This window comes from Dermochelys coriacea, chromosome 1, assembly GCF_009764565.3.
Source record: "Dermochelys coriacea isolate rDerCor1 chromosome 1, rDerCor1.pri.v4, whole genome shotgun sequence".
Lineage (NCBI taxonomy): Eukaryota > Metazoa > Chordata > Testudines > Dermochelyidae > Dermochelys > Dermochelys coriacea.
In genome coordinates this window covers 263326794-263352436 of record NC_050068.2, presented here as the reverse complement: position 1 = coordinate 263352436, position 25643 = coordinate 263326794, and the positions used below count along the sequence as shown (strand labels likewise).

General features: G+C 42.2%; 1 protein-coding gene across 3 annotated transcripts in view; it reads left to right on the top strand.

Annotated features, from left to right (window-relative positions):
• The window catches only part of TTC26 (tetratricopeptide repeat domain 26), an 89725-nt gene that overhangs the window by 13665 nt on the left and 50417 nt on the right, over positions 1-25643 (top strand). Inside the window, exons 4-8 of one of the 3 annotated variants that reach the window (XM_038417694.2) lie at positions 6467-6581; positions 14209-14258; positions 19743-19888; positions 21781-21952; positions 22377-22451. In XM_038417694.2, coding sequence (XP_038273622.1) covers positions 6467-6581; positions 14209-14258; positions 19743-19888; positions 21781-21952; positions 22377-22451 — 558 coding nt within the window. Of the gene's footprint in view, positions 1-6466; positions 6582-11858; positions 12675-14208; positions 14259-19742; positions 19889-21780; positions 21953-22376; positions 22452-25643 lie in introns of those variants that run through there. The other 2 variants (XM_043502551.1, XM_043502555.1) reach the window with 2 other exon arrangements.

Here is a 25643-nt window from a genome sequence, read left to right as displayed (position 1 = left end):
TTCCTGGCACAGGTCCCCACGCAGGAAATCTGCAGAGCGGCAACGTGGTCCTCGATACACACTTTCATGATGCACTGTGTGATCACTCAACAGGCCAGAGACAATGTGGCCTTCGGGCGAGATGTGCCCCAATCAGCGGTTGACTCCGACCCCACCTCCTGAACTTTGACTTGAGTCACCTGATTGGAATGGACATGAACAAGCACTCGAAGAAAAAATGGTTACTCACCTTCTCGTAACTGTTGTTCTTCGAGATGTGTTGTTCATGTCCATTCCAATACCCACCTTCCTACCCCTCAGTCAGAGCAACCAGCAAGAAGGAACTGATGGGGAGGAGGGTTGGCAGGGCGCTATATTGGGTGCCATTAAGGCATGACTCCAGGGCGGGCCCAGGCCGACCCTATGGATGCTGCTAAGGGAAAAATCTTCCGGTTGGCGTGCGCACAAACCTGATTGGAATGGACATGAACAACCCATCTTGAAGAACAACAGTTGCAAGAAGGTAACTCTTTTTTCATGTGATAGCATCGGCTGTGATTGAACTAGGACACCACTCATTTTTTCATTAGTGATGGAAATGGAGCCAAAAATAAATGTGAGTAAGAGTAAATGTCACAGTCAACAGTGAAAACTGAACTTTTAACCTAAACTGGACAGCAGATTTTCTTTCTATTATGCCACCTCATTTAAACACAAAACATTTGTGTTTAATATGCCAAACCACTGTATCTGTCTGTAAGGTCACTCATGTGAGGCACTACTTTGAATCAAAACACAGTAATTTCAACATGTCCTATCCTCCTGGCAGTGTTGCAAGATGTGACAAAACTGAAAATCTGAAGTCTTCATATCACACTTCAAATGTCATTCTCACAACATCAGTGACTGAACAGGAAAAAAATCAGCGGCTGCTTCTCTTCATAGATGTTGGTACCAGCTAAAAAGAAAGTCTTTCCTAGCTGCCAAGTTTGTGAAGGAGTACACAGAAATGGTGGAGGAGCTTTTTGCCAGAGATAAAAACAAAGATGACATTGTGAACCATAAAAAGAAAAGGAGTACTTGTGGCACCTTAGAGACTAACAAATTTATTAGAGCATAAGCTTTCGTGAGCTACAGCTCACTTCATCGGAAGTGAGCTGTAGCTCACGAAAGCTTATGCTCTAATAAATTTGTTAGTCTCTAAGGTGCCACAAGTACTCCTTTTCTTTTTGCGAATACAGACTAACACGGCTGCTACTCTGAAACCTGTGATTGTGAACCATGTGAAGCAAGTTTCTCTATCTGATTCCACAGTAGTGTAAAGATTGGAGGTAATTTATAAGGATTGTCTGTCAGGACTGCTTTCCGATTTAAAAAACATGTTTCTTGCAGGGGATGAATCAAGCATTTTAAGTGACACTAACCAGCTATCACTGTTTGTTAGATTTTTATGATAGTGAAATTTTCAAGGAAGAATTTTTGTGCTTAATACCAATAGAAATCTACACCACAAGAGAGAGCATTTTTGAAAAGGTAAAAGGCTTTTTTTGAAAAAAAAAAAAAATTGTTTGAATCTGAAGAAAGTAAACTTGCTTGTTATAGATGGAGGTCCCTCTATGACAGGGAAGAGAAGGGTTTTGCTTGACATTTGGAAGTGATACACCCTTAATTAAATACACTTCACTGCATCATTCACCAGACTGTCCTATGTGTGCCTTTCAGAGGAATCTTGAAATCTTTCTGACAGACTTAACAGGAAAGATGTTGACCTTTTCCACTTTGCGTGTTCTTGCTACAGATGAAACTTTTACTCCTGAGGGCATTCTGCGCCAAAAAATTAAAATTCTGCAAGTTTTATTTGTCATAAATAAAATGCAGAGGTTCCAGCTTGGCAGTGGGGAGCACAGGCCACTGGTTGCATGAAGGTGGGAGATCACCCTGCAGCCACCCCATCCCCGGGACATGGACTCAGCGGTGGGGCTGCACCCGACCCTGACACAGCACAAGGTCTGGGCCTGCCCCAGAAACATTCTGGGACTCTGTGCCAGGCGCACTAGGTGTGGGGCTGGCAAGCTCAACCAAGCAGGATCCAAGTGTGGAGGGGCTCAGTGTGGGGGGATCCAGGTGTGGGGTGAGAGGATTCTGTGTGGGACACTCTGGTTGCAGGCAGCTCAGTGCGGGGGTCTAGGTGTGGGGGGATCTGGATGCAGAGAGGCTTGTTAGGAGTGTTCCAGGTACAGGGGCAATGGGACTCTGTAGGGGCTTCTGGGTGAAGGTGGTTGTAGCTCAGCGGAGGGAGGTTTGGTGTGGGGGTCTCAACAGGGGGGCATGTCTGGTTTCTGGAGGTGTGGGGCTTGGTGGGGTGGGGGTCTGGGTCAAGCTAGTTGGGGGGGTCAGTGGCATGGGGGCTCAGGGTGGTGCAGAGGATGGGGCATCAGGATGGGAGTTTGAGTGCAGGGAGCTCAGTGGGGATGCAGGGGTGGGGTCTGGGTACAGAGGGGTTCCAGATGCAGGGGTTGAGGTTCAGTGTGGTGGGGTTCGGGTATGGAGGGCTAGGGGGGTTCTGGATGTACCAGATGAGACTTGGCAGAGGTGACTGGGTATAGGAAGTCTGGATGCATGGGGGTTGAGTGGATGGGGGAGCAGCTCCCCATACAGTGATCCCTTCCCCCACAGCTGAGGAGCAATGGGGGCAGGAAACAGGGGAGGATGCTGAGCTTTCTGCAACTGGGGGAGGATTCTGAGGGTGGGTCTGACCCAGCCCCAGCCCCAGCCCCAGCCCCAGCCACTCCTTGCAGGGGAAGAGGAAGTCCTATCCTTTCCTGCCTCTAGCCCAGCCAGGACTAGCAGCTGATCCCAGCTCAGGGTAGGAGCCACTGGCTGGGGTGTCCCTAGCCCTGTGATGATTTCTCTCTCCACTGGCTGCTCTGGGTGCCCGAAATGATGTACCTGTGCTGCTAGGGAGTAGTGCGTGACTGTTGTTGCAACTTACCTGTCAGAAAGTCATTTTTCTGCGGGGAAGCAAAGAAATCTGCGGGGGATATGAAGTCTGCGCACATGCAGTGGTGCAACATTCCCCCAGGAGTAAACTTTGATGAAAACAATGCAAGAATTCCTAAACTATCTGATTAAAGTTTTAAAATGCAGTTTTGTAATTTTAAAATTCCAAAGGATTTGTTTTTATTTATTTGTGATCCATTTGTTATCTCTGTCCATGGACCTTGCCCTTCTGAAGCAATGAACTTTCTTGATTCATTGATGAAGGTGCTTTTAAATTAGAAATTGTAAGGCTCCAGAGCTCAGATGTCCTGAAGTCAAAATTCAGAGAAAGCAGAAATATATATAAAAATATATACTTCAGAGAATAATATTCAACATTATAACATTCAAAAACCAGTTGGAGAACACTTCAGTCTCTCTGGTCACTCGATCACAGACCTAAGAGTGGCTATACTTCAACAAAAAAGCTTCAAAAACAGACTCCAACGAGAGACTGCTGAATTGGAATTAATTTGCAAACTGGATACAATTAACTTAGGCTTGAATAGAGACTGGGAATGGATGAGTCATTACACAAAGTAAAACTATTTCCCCATGGTATTTCTCCCCCCCACCCCACCCCCCACTGTTCCTCTGATATTCTTGTTAACTGCTGGAATTAGCCTACCTGCTTGTCACCATGGAAGGTTTTCCTCCTTTCCCCCCCCCTGCTGTGGGTGATGGCTTATCTTAAGTGATCACTCTCCTTACAGTGTGTATGATAAACCCATTGTTTCATGTTCTCTGTGTGTGTGTATATAAATCTCTCCTCTGTTTTTTCCACCAAATGCATCCGATGAAGTGAGCTGTAGCTCACGAAAGCTTATGCTCTAATAAATTTGTTAGTCTCTAAGGTGCCACAAGTACTCCTTTTCTTTTTACTTCAGAGAAGTGGGACTTAATGAATTCTGGACTCAGTATGCTGACCAGTTTCAGAATAGCCAGAATCTAGCCATCTATCTTTTAACGATGTTCGGATTAATGTACCTCTGCAAATCTGGGTTTTCTACCATGAATGTAATAAAAAAACAACACCACAATTGCCTGACAGATGAGTATCTTCACGTAATTCAACTGAGTATCAGTAAAGTTCAGTGACTTATTTAACTAATTCCCTAGTCTTCCCTTTTTGAAATAAAAATCCATCGTTGACAACTTGATTTTGATTATCTTTCCATTTAACTTAAACAACTGTGATCACTCGATCTAAGGTTACTTCCTATGACCAGCTCTTTTAGAATTTCCTCATCACTTACCAAAACCAAGTGTAAAATTGCATCACCTCTTGTTAGTTCAGTTACTACAAGATGAAGAAAACTGTCATCTATCACATCCAGGAATATCTGGGCTCTGCCAATATTAGTAGTATTTATTCTCCATTTTATATCCAGGAAGTTAATCTCCCATTATGACACTGTTCCTGGTAGTATTTATCTTTCCTAATAATATTAGAGGTTTCTGTCCATATCTCAGTCCAGTCCTGGGGGTTTATAAGCAGACCTAATAGAACCTCTTTGACAATCCTTCCCCAAAGTGATTTTGACCCAAACAGACTCTGTTTTTTTCATGCTATCACATCCTAATTCTATACAGTTTACCGCATCACTGATGTACAGTGCTACTCCACCACCTTTACCTTTATGTCTGTCTTTCCTAAACAGCACATACTCTTCTATACCTGTATTCAAATCATGATTACTATTTCACCATGTTTCTGTGATCCCGATAATATCCAGTTTGACCTCATCCACCAGTAGTTCCAGTTCTTCTATTTTATTGCCCAGATTCCTTCTATTCTTGTACAACCATGTCGGTCATTTCTCTCAGACCTCCCACAGTTTTCTAGCCAGATGAGGTACAGTCCTTTCACTAACATACTACAGTCAATATTTGTACTTTTCTTCTTGCTGTCCATACTCTTACCTTCTGGTGTTCTTTTATCCCTTACTGTATCTTCATTTAACTGATTTTCCTCCTCCTGCATAGTGAAGCCAGTCATGGAAATTTCACAAGTCTTTCTCAACTTTCTCCCAACTTCTCCTAATTTTAAGCCTATCTTATCAATTGTGCCAGCCTTGGTCTCAGAAGGTTATCCCAGCTGCTCAAGTGAAGTTCATCAGTCAAGAAAAGTCTTCTTTCTGTAAATGCCTCCCAATGGTCGATCATCCCAAAACCTTCCTCATTCCACCAATCCTTGAGCTATCTGCTGATCTTCATTATCTTGTCACTCCTACGCCCTTCTGTAGAAACAAGTATGCCGCTGAAGATCACCTGAACTTCTTTAAGTGACTTTCCCAGCTTAGCATAGTCATCGTTGATCCATTCAGAGTTCCTGATCACATAGATCTGTCTCTTCCTGGTGTTGGTATGAATCTGTCTTATGTTCTCTCTCACAATCCATTCTAAATTATCCTCATTTTTCCTGGGTCTGCATCTGCATCATCTCTTCCTCTCTTCTGCAGGGATTGGCTTCCTTTCTTTTCTTCCTTGCCACCCCAGCTTCTGCCTGTTTCTCTTCTTTGTTCCCCAGTGCTGCAAACCTGTTAACTCAATTTCACCACCACTAGCCAATCTCTTCCTCTGCCTTGTCCTTGTGGTCACATTCTTCCATGGATCACCCTCCTCTTCTGTCAGTCCACCATCCAGGTCCTTTTTGTTTGGCAAGTCTGCAAATCTTGAATTGTCTGTACCACCTCCTCTCTCCTTTCCTGCATTTCCTTCAAATTCCTGTCCCAAAGGTAGTTCATACCACTCACTTACCTTTTTGTATTTTGGAACAAATTGACTGATCTGTATCATCTGGTAACACTTTGTCCAGTATTAGAAAGGGAGAGTAATATGATTTACATCAGCGGTTCCCAAACTGTGGTACGCGTATCCCTGGTGGTACGCGAGACATCTCTGGGGGATACATGGGAGAAATTGTGTAATGGTGGATTTTATTTATTATTTTATTTATTGCATTTTTATAATAGGTTACTCAGACAAAGCTTTAAAACTCTGTGGGAATTTGTTATATAAAATACGGTAGTTAATTTACTTCAAGATGTACAAATGAGAACATAGATACACAGAAATGCTGCTGAATAGAGTCCTCACTTCCAATCACTGTACAGTGTGGGTTCAGTTGCCCAGCAAGTGTCCAGTCTAACTGAGCTCAGAACTTAGGTTTTTTCAGTTGTATACATCGCACTGTAACTGTATCTGTATGCAACAGTGAAATATGGACAGATGGCTAAAGACAGGTAGTGTTAAGAAAAACACATAAACTATCAGTGCTGAGAAGGGATGGGATGAGGTGGGGTGGGGTATGTGGGCAGCTGGTAGATTTGGAAGGGGGTATGCAATAAGAAAAATTTGGAAATCTCTGGTCTATGTAATGCTTGTCTTGCTGTCAAATGTCTGGGTCATCACAGAGAAAGTGTCTTTCAAACCTTCTGTCTTTCAGGAGTATGAGGCTTTGACCAAGCAACCAGGTTGCAACCCTGATGTCTGGGTGAACCTAGCATGCACTTACTTTCTCTTGGGGATGTATACACAAGCTGAACAGGCAGGCTTGAAAGGTGAGGTGTGTCTCTTGGATTGATTGTTGTGGGAGTTTTGGTGACTTAAAAACCCTTACAATGCATCCTACAGAAAGTATTTTATGCTTTTGGAAAGTAAGATCTGAAACAAGAACGCAAGAAACTGATTTATCCTACATCTTGGCAGGGGGTTAAACTAGATTACTTTTGCGGTCCCTTCCAACCCGTGATTCTGTTGTTCTAAGCTTGTGTTCAAAGCTGTTTTTATTTAACAAGAGGGTTGTAATGTCTCTTGCTCTGTAAGAAAGTCTTGGGCAGGTGGAACATCTGGAATTGAAATGGTCTATTAGAAATAAATTTCTCCTGATTATGTAATGACTTGGATAATAGAGTGGAGAGTATGCTTATAAAATTTGCAGATGACACTATATGGAGGAGTTGCAAGCACTTCAGTTACAGGATTAGAATACAAAATGACCTTGATAAATTGGGAAACTGGTCTGAGATCAACAAGATGAAATTCAATAAAGACAGGCACAAAGTACTACACTTAACAAGGAAAAATCAAATGCATAAATACAAAATTGGGAATAACTGGCTACGTAGTAGTACTGCAGAAAAAGATCTAGGAATTATGGTGGATTACAAATTGAACATGAGCCAACAATATGATACACACCAGAATATTTGCCTTTTTCGCAACTGTATTAACAGGAGTACTATATGTAGGCACAGGAGGTGATTGTCCTGCTGTACTTGGCACTGGTGAAACTTTAGCTTGAGTATTATTTCCAGTTTTTGGGTGCCACACTGTAAGAAAAATATGGACAAACTGGAGAGGGACTAGAGGAGAGCAACAGAACTGATGAAAGGTTCAGAAATCCTGACTTATGAGGAAAGGTTGAAAAAAACTGGGCATGTTTAATCTTGAGAAAAGAAAACTTGGGGGTCAGAGTGGCGAGGGGGAGTACCTGATAACAGCCTTCAAATATGTTAAGGGCTGTTGTTCTCCATGTCCACTGAAGGTAGGACAAGGAGTAATAGCTTAATCTGCAGCAAGGGAGATTGTTAGATATTAGGAAAACTTCCTAACCCATAAGGGTAGTTGAATACTGAAAGAGGAGGGGTGAGAACCCAATTCGAATCCCATTCTGCCTGTCTAAAATTCTCACTGAAGTTTCACTTTGAGAAGTTACCCATCACTTTCTGTCTTATCTCAGTGTAGTATTTGCATAAAATCAGATTCCATTTAAAATCAATATTGGCAGTGAAGTGCCTAGTGGACTTCATGGAGTCTCTGACTCTTTTCCCTTTTCAGGATAAAAGCCCTGCTTGGAGTTGGGTGTTTTGTCTTTTGGTTTATTGTTTAGGTTCGTTGATTTGTTTTGGGGAGGAGGGGTTGAGTGGGGAGGGTGGGATTGTTCATGTAGTTGTGTGGTGTCAGAGTTGCAAGTATCATTCTTGCTTTGGTAGAAAGGCTTTCTCAAAGAGGAAGGTTTTACAGCATTTTCTAAAAATGATCAAACCTGATTCACTAAACTGAGTTAATCCAGTTTGAATATGCTTGTGTACAGATGGTACAGTTCATTATAGCACACTAACTCCCCATTTACCATGAACTTTGGAGTCCTCTTTCAAAGTGAACTAAGTTTGATGCGAATTGAGTAGTTCAGTTTTGTGTGCATGCAGTGCTGCTGTGCACTGCTTTGGCAGTCCAACTGCTATCCTACACTGCTTTGTGGGCAACGGTTAAAATGACCTGTCTGTTTACTTGTGTGCTCTCCACTGCTCTGGTGTCAAGTTGACCAGATGTCTCCTTCCCTGTTTAAAAACTGGTGCAGGGTTAGAATTTGCCCGTTTGCTCATGGATTTGAGTATATCGGCCTTGCTGCAATATTAATCCAGAAGCCTTACCACATGCCTTTAATAGCCACTTGAAGCCATGCTGAGACCCGAGATCTCATTGCCATCTGGGGAGAAGCATCAATGCAGGAAGCTCTTGTGAACAACCTCTGGAATAAAGATGGTTTTGTGGACATTGCTAAGCACGTGTCTGCAAAGGGGCATAATAACCTGAGATGCCTATTGGTGCAAACAGCTCAGGAGACTGTGTACATTAAACCGAGTGTACCAGGAAAAGCTCTGGCAGTGGAAATGTGACCTGTTGATCTTTTGAGGAGCTGGACAGGATTTTGATCAATTACACTACTGAACCTCCCACCCCCCAAACCCCTGAGGACAAGAAGCAAGAGTCAGCAGAGGATAAACACAAGGAAGCCAGTGAAGAGCTGTTACCAGAAAGCTAGGATCTCTTTGGGATTCAGGACACTGATGCTGGACAGGTAGGAAGTGCACCCAACTCCCAGCCAGAAATCCAGCCTGGATCTGAGATCCTACTGAGGAAATCATAGAATCATAGAATCATAGAATATCAGGGTTGGAAGGGACCCCAGAAGGTCATCTAGTCCAACCCCCTGCTCAAAGCAGGACCAAGTCCCAGTTAAATCATCCCAGCCAGGGCTTTGTCAAGCCTGACCTTAAAAACCTCTAAGGAAGGAGATTCTACCACCTCCCTAGGTAACGCATTCCAGTGTTTCACCACCCTCTTAGTGAAAAAGTTTTTCCTAATATCCAATCTAAACCTCCCCCATTGCAACTTGAGACCATTACTCCTCGTTCTGTCATCTGCTACCATTGAGAACAGTCTAGAGCCATCCTCTTTGAAACCCCCTTTCAGGTAGTTGAAAGCAGCTATCAAATCCCCCCTCATTCTTCTCTTCTGCAGACTAAACAATCCCAGCTCCCTCAGCCTCTCCTCATAAGTCATGTGCTCTAGACCCCTAATCATTTTTGTTGCCCTTCGTTGTACTCTTTCCAATTTATCCACTTCCTTCCTGTAGTGTGGGGCCCAAAACTGGACACAGTACTCCAGATGAGGCCTCACCAGTGTCGAATAGAGGGGAACGATCACGTCCCTCGATCTGCTCGCTATGCCCCTACTTATACAACCCAAAATGCCATTGGCCTTCTTGGCAACAAGGGCACACTGCTGACTCATATCCAGCTTCTCGTCCACTGTCACCCCTAGGTCCTTTTCCGCAGAACTGCTGCCGAGCCATTCGGTCCCTAGTCTGTAGCGGTGCATTGGATTCTTCCATCCTAAGTGCAGGACCCTGCATTTATCCTTATTGAACCTCATTAGATTTCTTTTGGCCCAATCCTCCAGAAATCTTGTCATGTAAGAGTCTATCTTTACAATTTTATTATTATTATTTTATTAATTATGCTATAATACTGTGCTAGCTTCTGTTCTGGGTGCCTGACAGCTGCAGCCATTTTAGGCGGATGTGAACTAGGAGAGCCTTTATGAGTCTCCAGCCCCTGTCTCCCTTTGGCCCACGCTGTCCATTTGGCCCTCCTGTACACATTTTCAAAATGGTGGCTGCTCCAGCTGAGCAGTAGGCCTCTGTCTCATGATAAAGCCCCAACTTTCAACCATTTTGAAGTGAACACCCTGGACAGCATGTGCCTATCTATCTGTTTTCCTTCCCCTCCCCACATCTTTCCTACCTGGCAAATGTCACCCTCCCCCAACTCTGTTTGCCAGCTCAAAATGGCAGCTGACATCATGGCACAGCCATAGTCTATACACCACCTCCTCTCCCTCAGCAGATCTGAATACTGAAAACATTCAGTTGTCAGAAATTCAACAGCTTATTGAGACAGTGCTTACAGAAAAAGAGGTTTGGTTAGTATTCTCACTTTACATGAGGTAATTATGAACATTGCATGCCCATAAACGTACAAAGACTACAGCTCCCTGCTGAGGTATAAGTGCCCTGTAACGTGCATTCTTACAGGAAAAGAGCTTTACCTTAGGCATTGCAAAGCTCTTAATTGCTTTACACAGAGTTTCATAGAAAGACTGGGAATATGAATGCTTCAGGCAGGCAGTGCAGAATACTGTTTTTGTTTGCAGAGGCTAAGACTGAGAAATTGCTTTATTTTGGTCCAGCTGTTATGCAGAATAGCTGCACGGTATAGTTCGCAATTCCTTTCTGCTCCTGCAACACTTCTTGGTGAATAACTTCACAGTGTAAATCGCTGGCCTGCCTTTTTCTTTCTTGAATAAGGCAATTCTTTGCCTCCTGGTCACCTGTCTCAGTGTAATATTATCAAGAGTCAGGACAGCCTAAAGGGGATGCAGTAGGGATTACTGTCCAGTTCACCCCCAGGTGTTGTCCATTAACCTCTCTGACAACATATAAGCACCTCCAAGGCACAGCAAAACTGCAAATCCTAATCAGGATCATAATTTCCAACGAACATATCCAGCCTCCAAGGCACAACGCAAATTTAAACATCGTATACAAAAATCCCAATACATCTCCCCTCATGCACACACCACTTAATATCTCTGAGATTACCCCAAGACTGGGAAGACTGTCAGGGAGGGAAAGCAGAAATATATATAAAAATAATGCTAGAATAGCCTATCTGGAATTTGAACAATAACTGCTTGTGGGGTTTTTTACTCCCACAACCGTGGCACCTGCAGCAGCCAGACCCTCAAGGTCAGGACCTTTATCAACAGCTGAGCAGCTTGCTAACTGGGGTAGGGGAGACAACTCAGGATTAAATGTTCACAGACCTTATTGCAGACTCCCCAAGATCCTCCAGATCAATGAAGAAGTGGATGTTGTACTTGAGGTCGGAGAGGGAAAAAGAAATGGAGCTCTCCAGAGAAGTAGTTGGATGGGCCAAAGACAGCATCACAGTCACCAGGGACAGTGTTACCATGGCAAAAGACACTGTGGAGAAAGGCAGAGATGCAGAGACAATACAAAGCCAGAATGCTTTGCTGCAGCATGTGCTGCTGTTGGGGCAGCAGGCAATGCAGTGCTCTGAACTAGGACCCAGCCATGTCCTGTAGCCCCTGGGCATCATAGGGTACTGGGAACATCAGCATCTGCTCCCTGCAGCTGGGCTGCAGAGGCCTTTCCCTTCACAGACCCACGCTCAGAAAAGTGAGAACAGTTGCTCCCGGGAGCCGAGTTCTTTTGAGCTACCGAGCACCCCTGATAACTTCGAGCCTCACTACTCAACACTGGAAGGCCCAAGAACAAGAAGTGGCAGAGCCAGGCATATACTCACTTGTGGCTTACCCCCCTCCCCTTGTGTTCTGCTCTTCACTGCATTGTGTGACTTTGAATTTTGTTTTATTACTGTTTTAATTAAAGGTTTATTTCTGGTGTTATATAATAGACTGTTTAATAATGAAATCTGTAAAAGATTCATTCATAAAAGAGTCATCAATGCATTTTGGAAGAAGGACTTTCCCAGCAGAGCTTAGTAGCTCTGTAGGATAAGCAACTTCAGTTGTGGAGCTCTTAAGGTATACATCTTAAGAGCTCCACAGCTGGGGATGTGTGCTCTATGGAGTTTTCAATCTTGGCAGAGCAGGGTCGGCTGCAGTGAAGTTTAGGAGCTCCACAGAGAAGATGCCTTCTGTAAACTCTCCTCCTCTTGGTTTGAATATGAACAGCTCCCTGTATGCAATCTCCTTCTCAAAACTCCCTCTTCTTCCTGACAACTGCTGCCACATACACCTTTACACAGAGAGGGAAGAGAGATTTGTTGTGATAATTGAGCCTACAAATTTACTCTAACTATGAGCTCAACTGTAAAAAGAGAGTATTAGTTCATAAGATGTCACAATAACCGTCCTATATCAACAAATGTTGATGAGAAAAGAGGCAGAAGGGAGACAGACTGAATTAGTCCAAACAGAAAGGGCTATAGATATAACTTAAGGGCTGTGTTAAGATCATGCTTGGTAAACAAGAAAAATGTGGATCTAGAAATCAATGAACCAAAGTTGGTGTGCTGGATATTATGCCTAATTGGTGGACAAATAATGAGGAAATGGGCTGTTCTACCCATCACTCCATTTTGGGGGACTTAAAAAAGAGATTTGGGAGAAAAATTGGTTACTGGAGCAAGCGTTACCATCATGGCTGCCATTTCCACCATCTCCTGGGACCTCGTGCCTTTGTCGTCCTGATCCTGAAAGATGTCCTGACAAAACCATGCCAGAGAGAGGGAGCCAGATGACATCTCTTCCTCCATCAGGTTTGGCTGAAACCTGAACACACCTGGGAGGAGAGACTTTGTCTCTCTCTTGCACCATTCCCATGTGGTGTTTTTCCTTCCCTGCCTTATCTTCTCTCTTCTATCCCTCTCCTTTTTCCTTCTGTATAATAAGAGTCTGGCTTACCCACCCAAGACTGCATATTTTGCAACACTGCTAAGCCTGTGACCAGAAAGAAGCAACTAAAAGGGATGCCCTACAAAGCCCAGTGCTGGTACAAGTTTGCCAGATCTCAGAGTGGCTGATAAGATTGTGTGCTGGGCCTGTGTTTCTCCAGCAGTGAAGTTGCAAGTGAAAGTCAGCACCAGAGACAGAAGGTACGTTTTCTGTTTCCACCCCCACTCCTCACCCACACCTTTTCTGTGTTTCTTTTTCTTGTTTTGTCTTCTTAGAAATGGGATCACATTTTAATAGCAGCATCTATAACAACTCCAGCCCATCTTAACTAATTTATAGAATCATAGAATGGTAGAACTGCAAGGGACCTCAAGAGTTTTTTAGTTGAGTCTCCTGCACTCAAGGCAGGACTAAGTACTGAGTGGAGGGGACTCTCATATTTTTCTCCAAAAGGACAACAGATATCTTTAATACCGTCTAAGAGACTGGTGGTCAAGGGTGTTTTCCCTTCTAAAAATTCTCTCCAGCTAAAGGAACAAGGGCTGTTGTTAAAAATAAAGCCTTATTTACTATTTTACATTTCAAATACAGAAAAGGAAAAAACAGTTAAAGTATCTTTAATAAAAGGTTAAAACGATTTTAATGGTGTATTTGTCGTGGTACTCAGCAGACAAAAGTCTCTGTATACCAAACCCTGAAATTTGTTTAAAACTCTTTATTGTTGGACAGTGACTAGGTTATAATACTTTTGAAACTTTCGGGCCCATTTATTCCATCTAAATTGACACAATAAGTTAGAGCTGATTTGTGTTAGCAGGCTTAAATAGATAGTGTTGTAGGAGAGTGGTGTAGTGCCTGGGTTCTCTGCTGTGCTAGGCCTTGCCTCATAATTCCAGGAATATTGCCGTGTAATTTTTAAGGGTCTTGCAACATAATTTACATCAATTGTGGCACATGGTACTTGAAGCCTTGATTAAGGATTGGTTGCCTGTATTTCTTTTGAGATGCATTGTGCTCAGCATGCTTTGTATAGCATCTTTCATACAAACTCTATCAAATGTACTAAATGTTTTGGAGAGAAATAATAAAGCCATGGAGTTAAGGAAGACAAGAAGCAAAGACATGGGAAAAATGTGTGTTCAGCAGAGAATTAAAAAGAGCTGTAGAGCTGATGAAGATGAGAAATACAGGAAGACAATTAAATAGTGGCAAGATTGTGAGAAATTGCGAAGAAGTTCAGCTATAGGCTATGTGGGATGGGTGGGTCAGTGAGGTGTGCTTAGGCAAACTAGTAGTGTTATGAGGGTGTCTTACAAACAGTGAGGGAAAACTTGAATTAGAAATGTTCCTTGTGTTAGTTCCAGGGCTCTGAAACATACTGTTGGATTTTTCTTTCAGCACCGAAAAGTCGACTCCAGAATCGTCTGCTCTTTCACCTAGCACATAAGGTATGTATGTCTCTTTGCTCACACTTCATGTTTCTTTCTGAATTTTGAACTGTAATTGGTGCTGGATTGACAACCTTCCAGAATGTGTCCTCAGGATAAGTACGTCAATGGGTAGCAGCAGAACAAACCTTCCCAACCACTAATACAACTGCATTAATCTGACATAGAGGAATCATCTGTAGGTGTAAGAGGGGAGCTCAGAGGAGACACCCGGTCTGCTAAGAACTAGAGTGAGACCCACCAGTTCACTTCACATAGGCCCAATAGAAACAGTCTGATGGTATTTTTTGGCTGTTGCCACCCTAGGACCTGATGAGAACCACTAACATGAAAGACGGCTACTTCCACTTCCTTTCTTCTAAGAGCATCTAGTATTTTCTAGGTGGGCGCATCTTGGAACTAACATTTTAAGTAGGGCTGTCGATTAATTGCAGTTAACTCGTGATTAATTTTAAAAAAAATTATTCGCGATTTAAAAAATTAATCACAATTAATTGCACTGTTAAACGATAGATTACCAATTGAAATTTATTAAATATTTTTCAGTGTTTTTCTACATTTTCAAATACATTGATTTCAATTACAACATAGAATACAAAGTATATTGTGCTCACTTTATATTATTATTTTTATTACAAATATTTGCACTGTAAAAATGATAAACAAAACAAATAGTATTTTTCAATTCACCTCATATAAGTACTGTAGTGCAATCTCTTCATTGTGAAAGTGCAACTTACAAATGTAGATTTATTTATTTATTTATTTATTTTTGTTGCTGTGACAGGGTCAGGCCAGATGGCTACAGGAGAGTGTTAGAAGGCAGATATATTAGTCCCAGATTAAGCAGGTCCATTTTCCCTGGGTAAGGTAACAGGGGCAGTTCCAGAACAAGAAGGAACTTGCTGGAACAAATTCAGGCAGGCAGGCAGGCTAATTAGGACACCTGGAGCCAATTAAGAAGCTGCTAGACTCAATTAGGGCAGGCTGGCTAATCAGGGCACCTGAGTTTAAAAAGGACCTCACTTCAGTCTGTGGCATGTGTGTGAGGAGCTGGGAGCAAGAGGCACTAGGAACTGAGAATGAGAAGGCAGACTGCTGGAGGACTGAGGAGTACAAGCATTATTAGACACCAGGAGGAAGATACTGTGGTGAGGATAAAGAAGGAGTTGGGAGGAGGCCATGGGGAAGTAGCCCAGGGAGTTGCAGCTGTAGCGCAGCTGTTCCAGGAGGCACTCTAGACAGCTGCAGTCCCCAGGGCTGGAACTCGGAGTAGAGGGCGGGCCCAGGTTCACCCCAAACCTCCCAACTCCTGATCAGACACAGGAGGACTTGACCTGGACTGTGGGTTCCACCAGAGGGGAAGGTCTCTGGGCTTTTCTCTGACCCACATGATGGATCAGCAGAGAATGCGGGGATTGTTCTCCTTCCTTTTTCCCATGCTGGCCAGTGATGAGGTTAGCTGTGTGAATGGCAGGTTTGAGCCACTAGCAAAAGTGGCCAAACTGAGGACTGCCGTGAATCTCTGAGGCAAGCAAATCCGCCAATAAGCGCAGGACTCACCACGGCAGAGGAGGAACTTTGTCACATTATATAACTGTACTCAAAAACAAAACAGTGTAAAACTTTAGAGCCTACAAGTCCACTCAGTCCTACTTCTTGTGCAGCCAATCGTTAGGACAAACACGTTTGTTTACATTTATGGGAGATATTGCTGCCTGCTTCTTATTTATAATCTCACCTGAAAGTGAGAACAGGCATCGCATAGCACTTTTGTAGCTGCGTTGCAAGGTATTTATGATGCTTGTTAAAAAAAAAAAAAAATGTGTTAATTATATTTGCGACTGAACTTCTTGGGGGAGAATTATATGTCTCCTGTTCTGTTTTATCCATGTTCTGCCATATATTTCATGTTATAGCGGTCTCGGATGATGACCAAGCACATGTTGTTCATTTTAAGAACACTTTCACAGCAGATTTGACAAAAAGCAAAGAAGGTACCAATGTGAGATTTCTAAAAATAGCTACAGCACTTGATCCAAGGTTTAAGAATCTGAAGTGCCATCCAAAATCTGAGAGGGACGAGGTGTGGAGCATGTGTTCAGAAGTCTTAAAAGAGCAACACTTCGATGAAGAAACTACAGAACCCGAACCACCAAAAAGAAAATCAACCTTCTACTGGTGGCATCTGACTCGGATGATGAAAATGAACATGTGTCCATTGGTCTGCTCTGCTTTGGACCTTTATCAAGCAGAACCCGTCATCAACATGGATGCATGTCCTCTGGAATGGTGGTTGAAGCATGAAGGGACATATGAATCTTTAGCAGATCTGGCATGGAAATATTTTGCGACGCCAGCTACAACAGTGGCATGTGAATGCCTTTTCTCACTTTCAGGTGACGTAAAGAAGAAGCAGGCAGCATTATCTCCTGCAAATTTGTTTGTCTGAGTGATTGGCTGAAGTAGGACTCAGTGGATTTGAGGGCTCTAAAGTTTTACAATTGTTTTATTTTTGAATGCAGTTATTTTTTTCTACATAATTCTACATTTGTAAGTTCAACTTTCATGCTAAAGAGATTGTATTACAGTACTTGTATAAGGTGAATTGAAAAATACTATTTGTTTTGTTTTTACAATGCAAATATTTGCAATCCAAAATAAATGTAAAGTGAGCACAGTACACTTTGTATTCTGTTATAATTGAAATCAATATATTTGTAAATGTAGAAAACATCCAAAAATATTTAAATAAATGGTATTCTGTTGTTTAACAGCGTGATTAATTGTGATTAATTTTTTTAATCACTTGACAGTCCTAATTTTAAATAAAAAGACTGTTAAAAGATATAAAAATCTCCTGAGTTATTCAGTTCCCCCAAAACACAATCTTGTTTATAGCAGGGAGATTTTGTTTCATTTCAACAATGATTGAGGCACAACCTTCACTTTGTTTCATCTTGGTATGTTCAAGAATAATTAAACAGATTTTAGAGGAGTTGGTCCAGTCTTATGCTAGCTCACTCATGAGAGCTCCTTCACTTCTAGCCTGCAAATTGGATTGCTTTTTTTCTATAAATAGATCAGTTTATTACTAACAAGGGAACTTTTATCTCCATGGCATGAACCACTTGTGAATAAATGGTTCTGTCTATTTAGAAACATCAAAGGTTAAAAAGACAACCACAGCAAGATGTGCTTTTTTCAGAGTAAATGTGTTGATAAAATTGGATTGTCTTTCACAGTGGCCTTTTAAACTTGACAAAAGTACAAATAAAATGCTACTATTCTAAACCCTCCACTTCCCAACAAAAGTCTTTATTATGTATGTATTATAAAGCTGCTGTGAATTTTGTGAGACCTTATAACCTAAGCAAGGTCACAGAAATCCCAAGTGCTGCAAGAAGTGGTATTTGTTATTCAGCCCCCAAATCTAGCAAAGTGGGTAAGCATATGCTTAACTTTAAGTATATGAATATGTTTAAAGTTAAGAATTTGCTTAAGTGCTTTGCTGGATTGGGTCCTCATTAGATGTTTAGGCATCAGTAGATAATGCATTATTCCCTCTGACTCATTTTTGTGCCATGCTCCAACATGCAGCAAAAGGGCACTACTTCTAGAGAAGCTGTGTTTTGGGTGAGAGATAAAACCCAGATACAGGCACTTTGTGCAAAAACTCCTGTTAAACCTGTTGTCCCAGCCAAATTCTAATTTGGATAGTTGCATTCTAAGTCTCTCTGCAGGTTTATTTGAAAACATAACTTTCATTTCCTTGCCTAAAATCTGTTGTGTAGTGGCATTGGCACAAACTGACCAATACCCAGAGGTGTTTACGCTGCAGTGGTGGTTGAACAATCACTATGAATATAGTCTGCAAAGTACAGTAGATCCTCAGAGTTATGAACACCTTGGGAATGGAGGTTGTTCCTGAAAGGTTTGTAACTTTGACCAAAACATTATGGTTGTTCTTTCAAAAGTTTATGACTGAACATTGACTTAATACAGCTTTGAAGCTTTATTATCCAGAAGTAAAATGCTGCTTTTAATCATCTTAATGTAAATGAAACAAGCACAGGAAACCATTTCCTTACCTTTTTAAACTTTCCCTTTATTTTTGTAGTAGTTTACATTTAACACTGTACTGTACTTTCTTATCTTGTGTTTTCTCGTCTTTGCTGCTGCCTGGTTGCATACTTCCAGTTCCAAATAAGGTGTGTGGTTGACCGGTCAGTTCGTAACTCTGGTGTTCGTAACTCTGAAGTTCCGCTGTACTTTAGGAGGCTTTGGAATGAAAGATACTATGAAGATATAAAATTACTGTTTTTGAGCACTGTTGACTGTGCTGGAGTGTTATTGCATGACCAGCACAAGCACGAAGGAAAGAGATATGAAGCAAAGATGAGCAGCTAGATATTTTAAATGTGGGAGACCTATCAATTTTTTAAAAAACAAATAAAAAAATCCCTAATGTAAAAAACAGGAATAGAATGGCCTCATAATTACCATTGCGAGCAGCAACATACATAAGAAGGGGAAGCATCAGAATTGTAAGTGACTTGAGTGGTCCGATTTAATGAACGTTCTTGGCTAGTTTGTAATGTTGATGCAATTGCAAAATTGTTAGTTAACCATGCTCTCCATTTTACATTTGCGCATTTGTTATGTAAAATGCAGCAATTCTTTTAAATGGAAACGATTACATTACACTGTATGGAATCACAGAAATTGGAGATGTGAGGTCTGGAGAAAGAGAGAAATAGTTAGTGCTACAAAATAGTGTTATGAGAAATGTCTTTGCAAGAGCTTTTGCTCAGCGAGAGTTGTGGGTTTTTTTTGCTTTGTTTTTGGTGAAGAGGGATGGGAACTTAGTTCCTGAGAAAAAAGAAAAGGAGTACTTGTGGCACCTTAGAGACTAACAAATTTATTAGAGCATAAGCTTTCGTGAGCTACAGCTCACGAAAGCTTATGCTCTAATAAATTTGTTAGTCTCTAAGGTGCCACAAGTACTCCTTTTCTTTTTGCGAATACAGACTAACACGGCTGCTACTCTGAAACCTAGTTCCTGAGAATTAAACTTTGGATCCAAACCCAACAAATCTTTCTCTTAGCTCAAATTATAGTAGTAAAATTTTATATTACAGATTTATTTTGAGTATGGAGTATCTAATCCATCTCTCTGCTGTTACCCCCTACATCATGGTATATCAGATTTAATTATGCCTGAATTGGACTTGGCAGTCATGTGTTTAGCCTCAAGCTCAGTTATTTCCAATGATGGCTTTTTACGTCTTCCCTCAACAGATTTTGCCATTGGCAAAACAAGTCTTAAACTTAGAAAGCAACTCCTAATGTCTAACCTGAATCTTCTCTGCTGCAGTTCAAGCTCACTTAATATTGTTGTATGCCCTTCCTGATTAATATGACTAATTGCTCTTGTTTTCCTTGCTGAACTCTTTTGGAGGTTGTCTGTCTTTTTCTCTTTAGTTCAGTGATGAAAAGAAATTGATGAGCTTCCATCAGAATTTGCAGGACATCACAGAAGATCAGCTCAGTCTGGCATCTATCCATTATATGCGGTCCCACTACCAAGAGGCTATTGATATCTACAAACGCATACTGCTTGATAACCGGTTTGTGTCTCTCTTTCTCCTCCCCTCCATTCTCAGCCTCACTGCAGTATCTCTGATGAATTTGTGTTTCCATTCCATGTAGTTGCTCGGCTTTTGGAAACTTATTCGTGGTGGTATCAACACTTTTGTGTCTTTCCCTCTGTGAGAAAGGGACAATGCAGCCATCTCCATTTTGTCATTGTAATCAGAAGTATTACACCAATAAGGCACAAGGGGAATGTGTCCATCCTAATCCCCCTTTTTTAACGTACTTTGTTCTGTGACCCATCCTGGGATCCCCTCTCCTGTTTCTTATGAAATGCTACAGAATTACAAGCGGAGCAGAAAATGTTCTGAGTGTGTCTTACCCACAATACAAAGCATGTACCTGTCTTGTCTTGTTTTGTTTTTGTTTGGCTGATTGCCTGACTGACCCTAATTTTTAGTTACTGAACTCTCTTCCACCTCAGCCTTCATAAGAAATCCTCAGTCTTGTTTTTATTCAAGGATCCTGTGTGTCCTTTTGAGCTCTGAGTATTCTTTCCATTCTCATTTTCCTGTTATAACCCCTGTCCCAGGATTCCACATTATAGCCACCAACCTCAGCCAGGAAGTGGATAAGGAACCAAACCTTTGGAGATGTTGCTCTTGAGAAGCACAAGGCATGTGTTTCCACTCAACCACATCTTCACAGACAGTTTTTAGTGTGCTGCCTATGTAATATTCTCTAGATGCTGCGGCCTGGGAAGCAGGGTCCAGAGTCAAAGGAAGGCTTGGCAATGTATAAACTGCTATTCTGGAACATGTCAATGGTCTTTTGCCTCTGATAGTATGTAATGCTGAATGCTTCAGAGAAAGCTGAAACACCTCCATAATGCATATCATTGTGTAATTCTGTGCTTTTGGGAAGAAATTTCAGCCTGACAGTCCCTAGGCTATGATCAGCTTATGCCCTGAAACATAAAAATCAATAATCTTTGTGAGACAAGGTGGGTGAGGTAATATCTTTTATTGGACCAACTTTTGTTTGTGTGAGACACAAGCTTTTGAGCTTGAACAGAGTTCTTCAGGTCAGACCAACAGAAGTCAGTCCAATAAAAGATATTACCTTACCCACCTTGTCTCTCTGATATACTAGAACTGACATGGCTACCACAACACTGCATACAGTAACCTTTGTAACAGTTATCCTACAAATTGTTGTTACTGCAAATGTTTTTCTTATTCCTGTAAATGTCTAGTCCTTTTTGGCTTGATATTGTGCAGTAGTGAGTTTCACAGGTTACTTATACATGACATAAAAGTAAATACTGACATTAAAGAAATCTTTTTGAAGTTTTGTATGCATGCAATATACTTGGCAAAGGAAAACAGTCAAATTGCCTTGTATACATTATGTGGATGAACCTTAGTTCATCAGTCCAAATAAAATGATTGCATTCTCTCTTACATTCCTTCACATGGGGTTATCGCCATTTCCTAAAATAACGAGCCCCAAATTTCACAGGTCATTCTTATATGCACTAGTGTTTGGAAGAAACTAACTCTTGTTTCACCCTCATGATGTTGGGATAATGTGTTGTAACATTGACTCAATACATGGTGAATCATGGTTTCCGTGCATGACAGAGTAATATCTTCATATATGCAAAGGTCACAATACAATTACTTTCTCCTGTGGGACCAGTGTAGTTGGCATCCCTGCAGATGCAACCCCCAATAGTTTTGTGCTTGTCTGTTGAATCCAGAAAGTCACATATAAGGCTGTTCTCAGGAACTCGATATTTGTTGTATTTGTAAAGGGTACATGGGAAGGTGAGGGAAAGTCATAACGGACTTTAATATTCCTTTTCAGCACAATTTTCTGGTAGGAAATGAATGCTTCTGTGAACTCTTCCTCTTTTGCCCTTCAGGGAATATCTGGCTCTCAACGTATATGTGGCTTTATGTTACTACAAACTGGATTACTATGATGTGTCGCAAGAAGTGCTGGCTGTTTACCTTCAGCAAGTTCCTGACAGCACCATAGCTCTTAACCTCAAGGCTTGTAACCACTTCCGACTTTACAATGGCAAGGCTGCTGAGGTATCTGTTGTAAAGCCCTTCTGGCTTGTCAGTCTCATTTGAAGTCCCATGCAAGTTTCTTTTCCCTGTTGTGTTATCTGCCTTATACTTAATCACAGTTATTGACAAATGGCCGTTTATAATGTCAGTATCCTCCCCCAAAGGATATCACCTATCCATAGTCCTCACATTGTTGGGCACTTAAGTTTTCTGTTTGCATGCTGGCCTTTCCATTTTCCCAATGCAAGTTTTGCTTTACATTTGTATGAATTACCCATTTGCAACAGTCATCACAGTGAAGGGGGGGGGGGGGGTGTTTGTTTTCCTCCATCAACCCAGCTCATCACAGTTGGAGTTGCCTTCCTATCAGTTTCAGATGTGGTGTGGATCTGCACTTGAGGGTATTTTTGCTAAACTTTTTATTAGGTATAATATTTAATTTCAGGCAGAACTCAAGAGCCTGATGGACAATGCCTCATCATCTTTTGAGTTTGCTAAGGAGCTCATTAAGCACAATCTGGTGAGTAATGGATTCATCTGAGCTGTGGATCTCAAACTGTGGACTGCAGAGCTTTTCTTGATGTACCACCATTGAAAACTGGGAATTAAGCAGTAGGAGGTAGGGTGTTAAGAGGTGATGTGAATCCATAAGAGTCACCATGTAAGAAATGGAGGCAATCTGATCAATACGCTTCCCACTTTTACTTAATCAGTTTCATTTTCTGATGCTTTCCGTGTCTCTGTGCCACATTCAAGACAAGAACCTGCATTCCTACCCCCACTTTATACTTTGTCTTCTGGGACAAAGTTGTTGCATTACACCATTCCAGTATTTTTATATTGTCATGACTTGTTACCAGATCATGAAAAAATGTTGCTTTATCCTCAGGGATATGTTAGGATGCTTTAAATGTTCTCAAAAAGAAAAGGAGTACTTGTGGCACCTTAGAGACTAACAAATTTATTAGAGCATAAGCTTTCGTGAGCTACAGCTCACTTCATTGGATGCAGACTAACAGACTAACACGGCTGCTACTCTGAAACCTGTTTAAATGTTCTGTGAGCCTGTCCTTGCAAGATACTTGGGATTAGGCTTGGCAAGCCAGTCAATTGACTGCCTGTTATTTGATCATGGTCAAATATTTGTCAAATATTCCAGCAAGAATGCCCTGATATAGATGGCAGCCTATCTTTTTGATTGCATCATGGTGCCATTCTTTAGAACTTCATTTAATTGTATCTCACATTTTTTGAGTTAAAATAACTCAGTTAAGTATTTGTTTTTTGTAATTAGGCATAAGTATCTATCTAAGGCTAAGCCTGTTGGAGACCAGAAAGTCTTACTTGTTTTGTTATCATTCTAATAAATCAGTGCTTTAAAATATTTGACCATTTTTAATGTAGTCTGACCAATTATTTTTTGGACTGGTCAAATCCCCAGCACTACCTGAACAGCCCTGTCAATATCAGGACTTTAGTGCAAAAATCAGAATGGGTGAGGATCCCGAACAATGTTGTCTAACCATGGTACAATGTCAGTGGAATTAAAATGTCTCAAGATAATAGTCTCTATTTGCAAAGTTAATGACTAGGAACTAATGATGGGCAGATACTGAGGCAAAGTCAAAATATTTGTGTTTTGAAGTAGGAGGTATACTGATCATCTGGCAACATTCTACTCCAGTGATTTTATTGCTACTCTGTTGAATGACTGGTTGTAGTAGTTTGCTTTTATTTGATGTTGGCGTGTTGCTCAGTTTGGTGTGCTCACTGGATGGAACAAGGCAAGGACATTGTGGCCTGGTTAAAACCCATACCAAACTTTATTAGTCAAATTACATCCAAAGGTTGCATTGGAAGACAGCCCAACATGGTCACTTCACCCCATTGACTCTTTGCCAATTCTTAGGGGCTCCCTCTGCAGGGGGTGCAATCATCATACTAGGAGGGTCCTTGCATGTCTCCAATTGCCTGCTAGCATCCCTCCTCCTTCCTGGGGTTGAGGCAAGAGGGGGCCTCAACCCCATAGCCAACACCACCATCAAGTGCATTGGTGGGGTGGTTCCTCAGGATAAAGTCCTGAACCCTGGTTCTCATTTTCCCCTACGGGTTAGACATGATGCCCTCAGGATTCCCACTATGTTACCTTTTTGTATCTGGAGCCTAAATCAGCAAGTTCCTGTACCCAGCACCTGCCACAAGGAGGTGCCCGCCTTAGCTTGGCTGTCTCAAGCCCACTACCTAGAAGTTCGGCCAACCCAATACCAAGATCATCCAGAAACAAATTGGCACTTGTATCAAAGTGGTACACTCAATCCTCAGTAAAGCTCAGCTGCACTCTGGGCTATGTGGCCATGTCTGATAACTGAAGCACCCCTGGACCCCAGCCATGTTGCTGTTGTCTGGTTCGCCTTCCTCCAGGCCTTATCCACCTTTTGTGGGTATGCTGCAGTCCAACATCTCTGGTGATACTGTCCCCATGTCGAGAAAAATATTTGCCAGAAGTCCAATATCCCATTTAGCCTTCAAAATCAGTTGGAGGCCAGGGCACGTTCTAAGGTCATTTTCCCCTAAATGGAAAATGATGATGTCCAGTGTGTCCTTTTGATGCGCCAGCCCATGCACGGGGGACACAAGTTAGTCCCAGGTCATGCCCCAGCTGCCGTTCCAAGACAGTCATGTCCCTCCTGAGGCCCAGCTGTGAGCTTCTTGCCCAAATTACATGCTCTTTTATAAGCCCAGTGCACAATGCCATGCCCTCAATCCATATGCTCAGCTGTGTGTGCTGTGTGATCATTTTATGTTATCAGCATGGGGAAGGAAGTAGACATGGTTAAAACCTGTGGCACTTGCAGCCCACACCCTGTCTTGGCTTCCTCTCAGGCAGCTGCATGTAGGATTGTAGATCGCCAGCGTCCTTTAGCCTGGACTTCTAACGCACACAGATCTAACTAGGTAGCCACTATTGTGGCCCCCATACAGAATGGGTGGGAACCATATTCTCTTGGTGGCAAGCTCAAGAAAGACAGCCCCTTCCTAAACACTCCCACAAGCTGGGATTTGGTTAGGAAGGAACATTCCCCATGCAGGAACAGGGAACCCTCACCAGGTGGCTGTTGAGTCACATATGCCTGCTGTGCCTGTACCAGACACGGGTCCCTTTCGCCAGAGTGGTGCAGAGCAACAGCCTCGCTGACCCCTCTTTGACCTGCAGACCTTGAGCTGTAGAGAGTCAGCTTCCTGTTGTCCATCCTGTAGTTTGATAGCCTGCACTGAAGAATCACCCTTCACTGATGGGACCAGCTTACTGACACAAAAGGCCCCAAAGAAAGACTGCCTTGAAGAATATAGCTTCATCCCCAACCCAAATGGCAGATCTGAGGAAGAAGCTTGACTAGGTTGTCTAAGGACCTGCAAGGTCACTGGCTCCCTAACATTGTTCCGTGTCCCAGCAGCCCAGGCCCAACCCTCCAGCATCCTACAGGCCATGAATCCCTGATGGGGTTCAGATGACCTGCAGACTTGCAGCAAAAGGACACCCCAGCTAACTGGTTAACTGTAGCCGGTGATGCAAGCCCCACCTATGTAGCAAGACCATAAACTGCCAAATTTGTTGTTCTAGTGTAGGCCAAGCCCTGGGAAGACCCACAGCCTCCTTGAATGCCTGAAACTCCTCAAATGCTGTCAAGTAAGCCAAAAAGGTGCGCAGTGC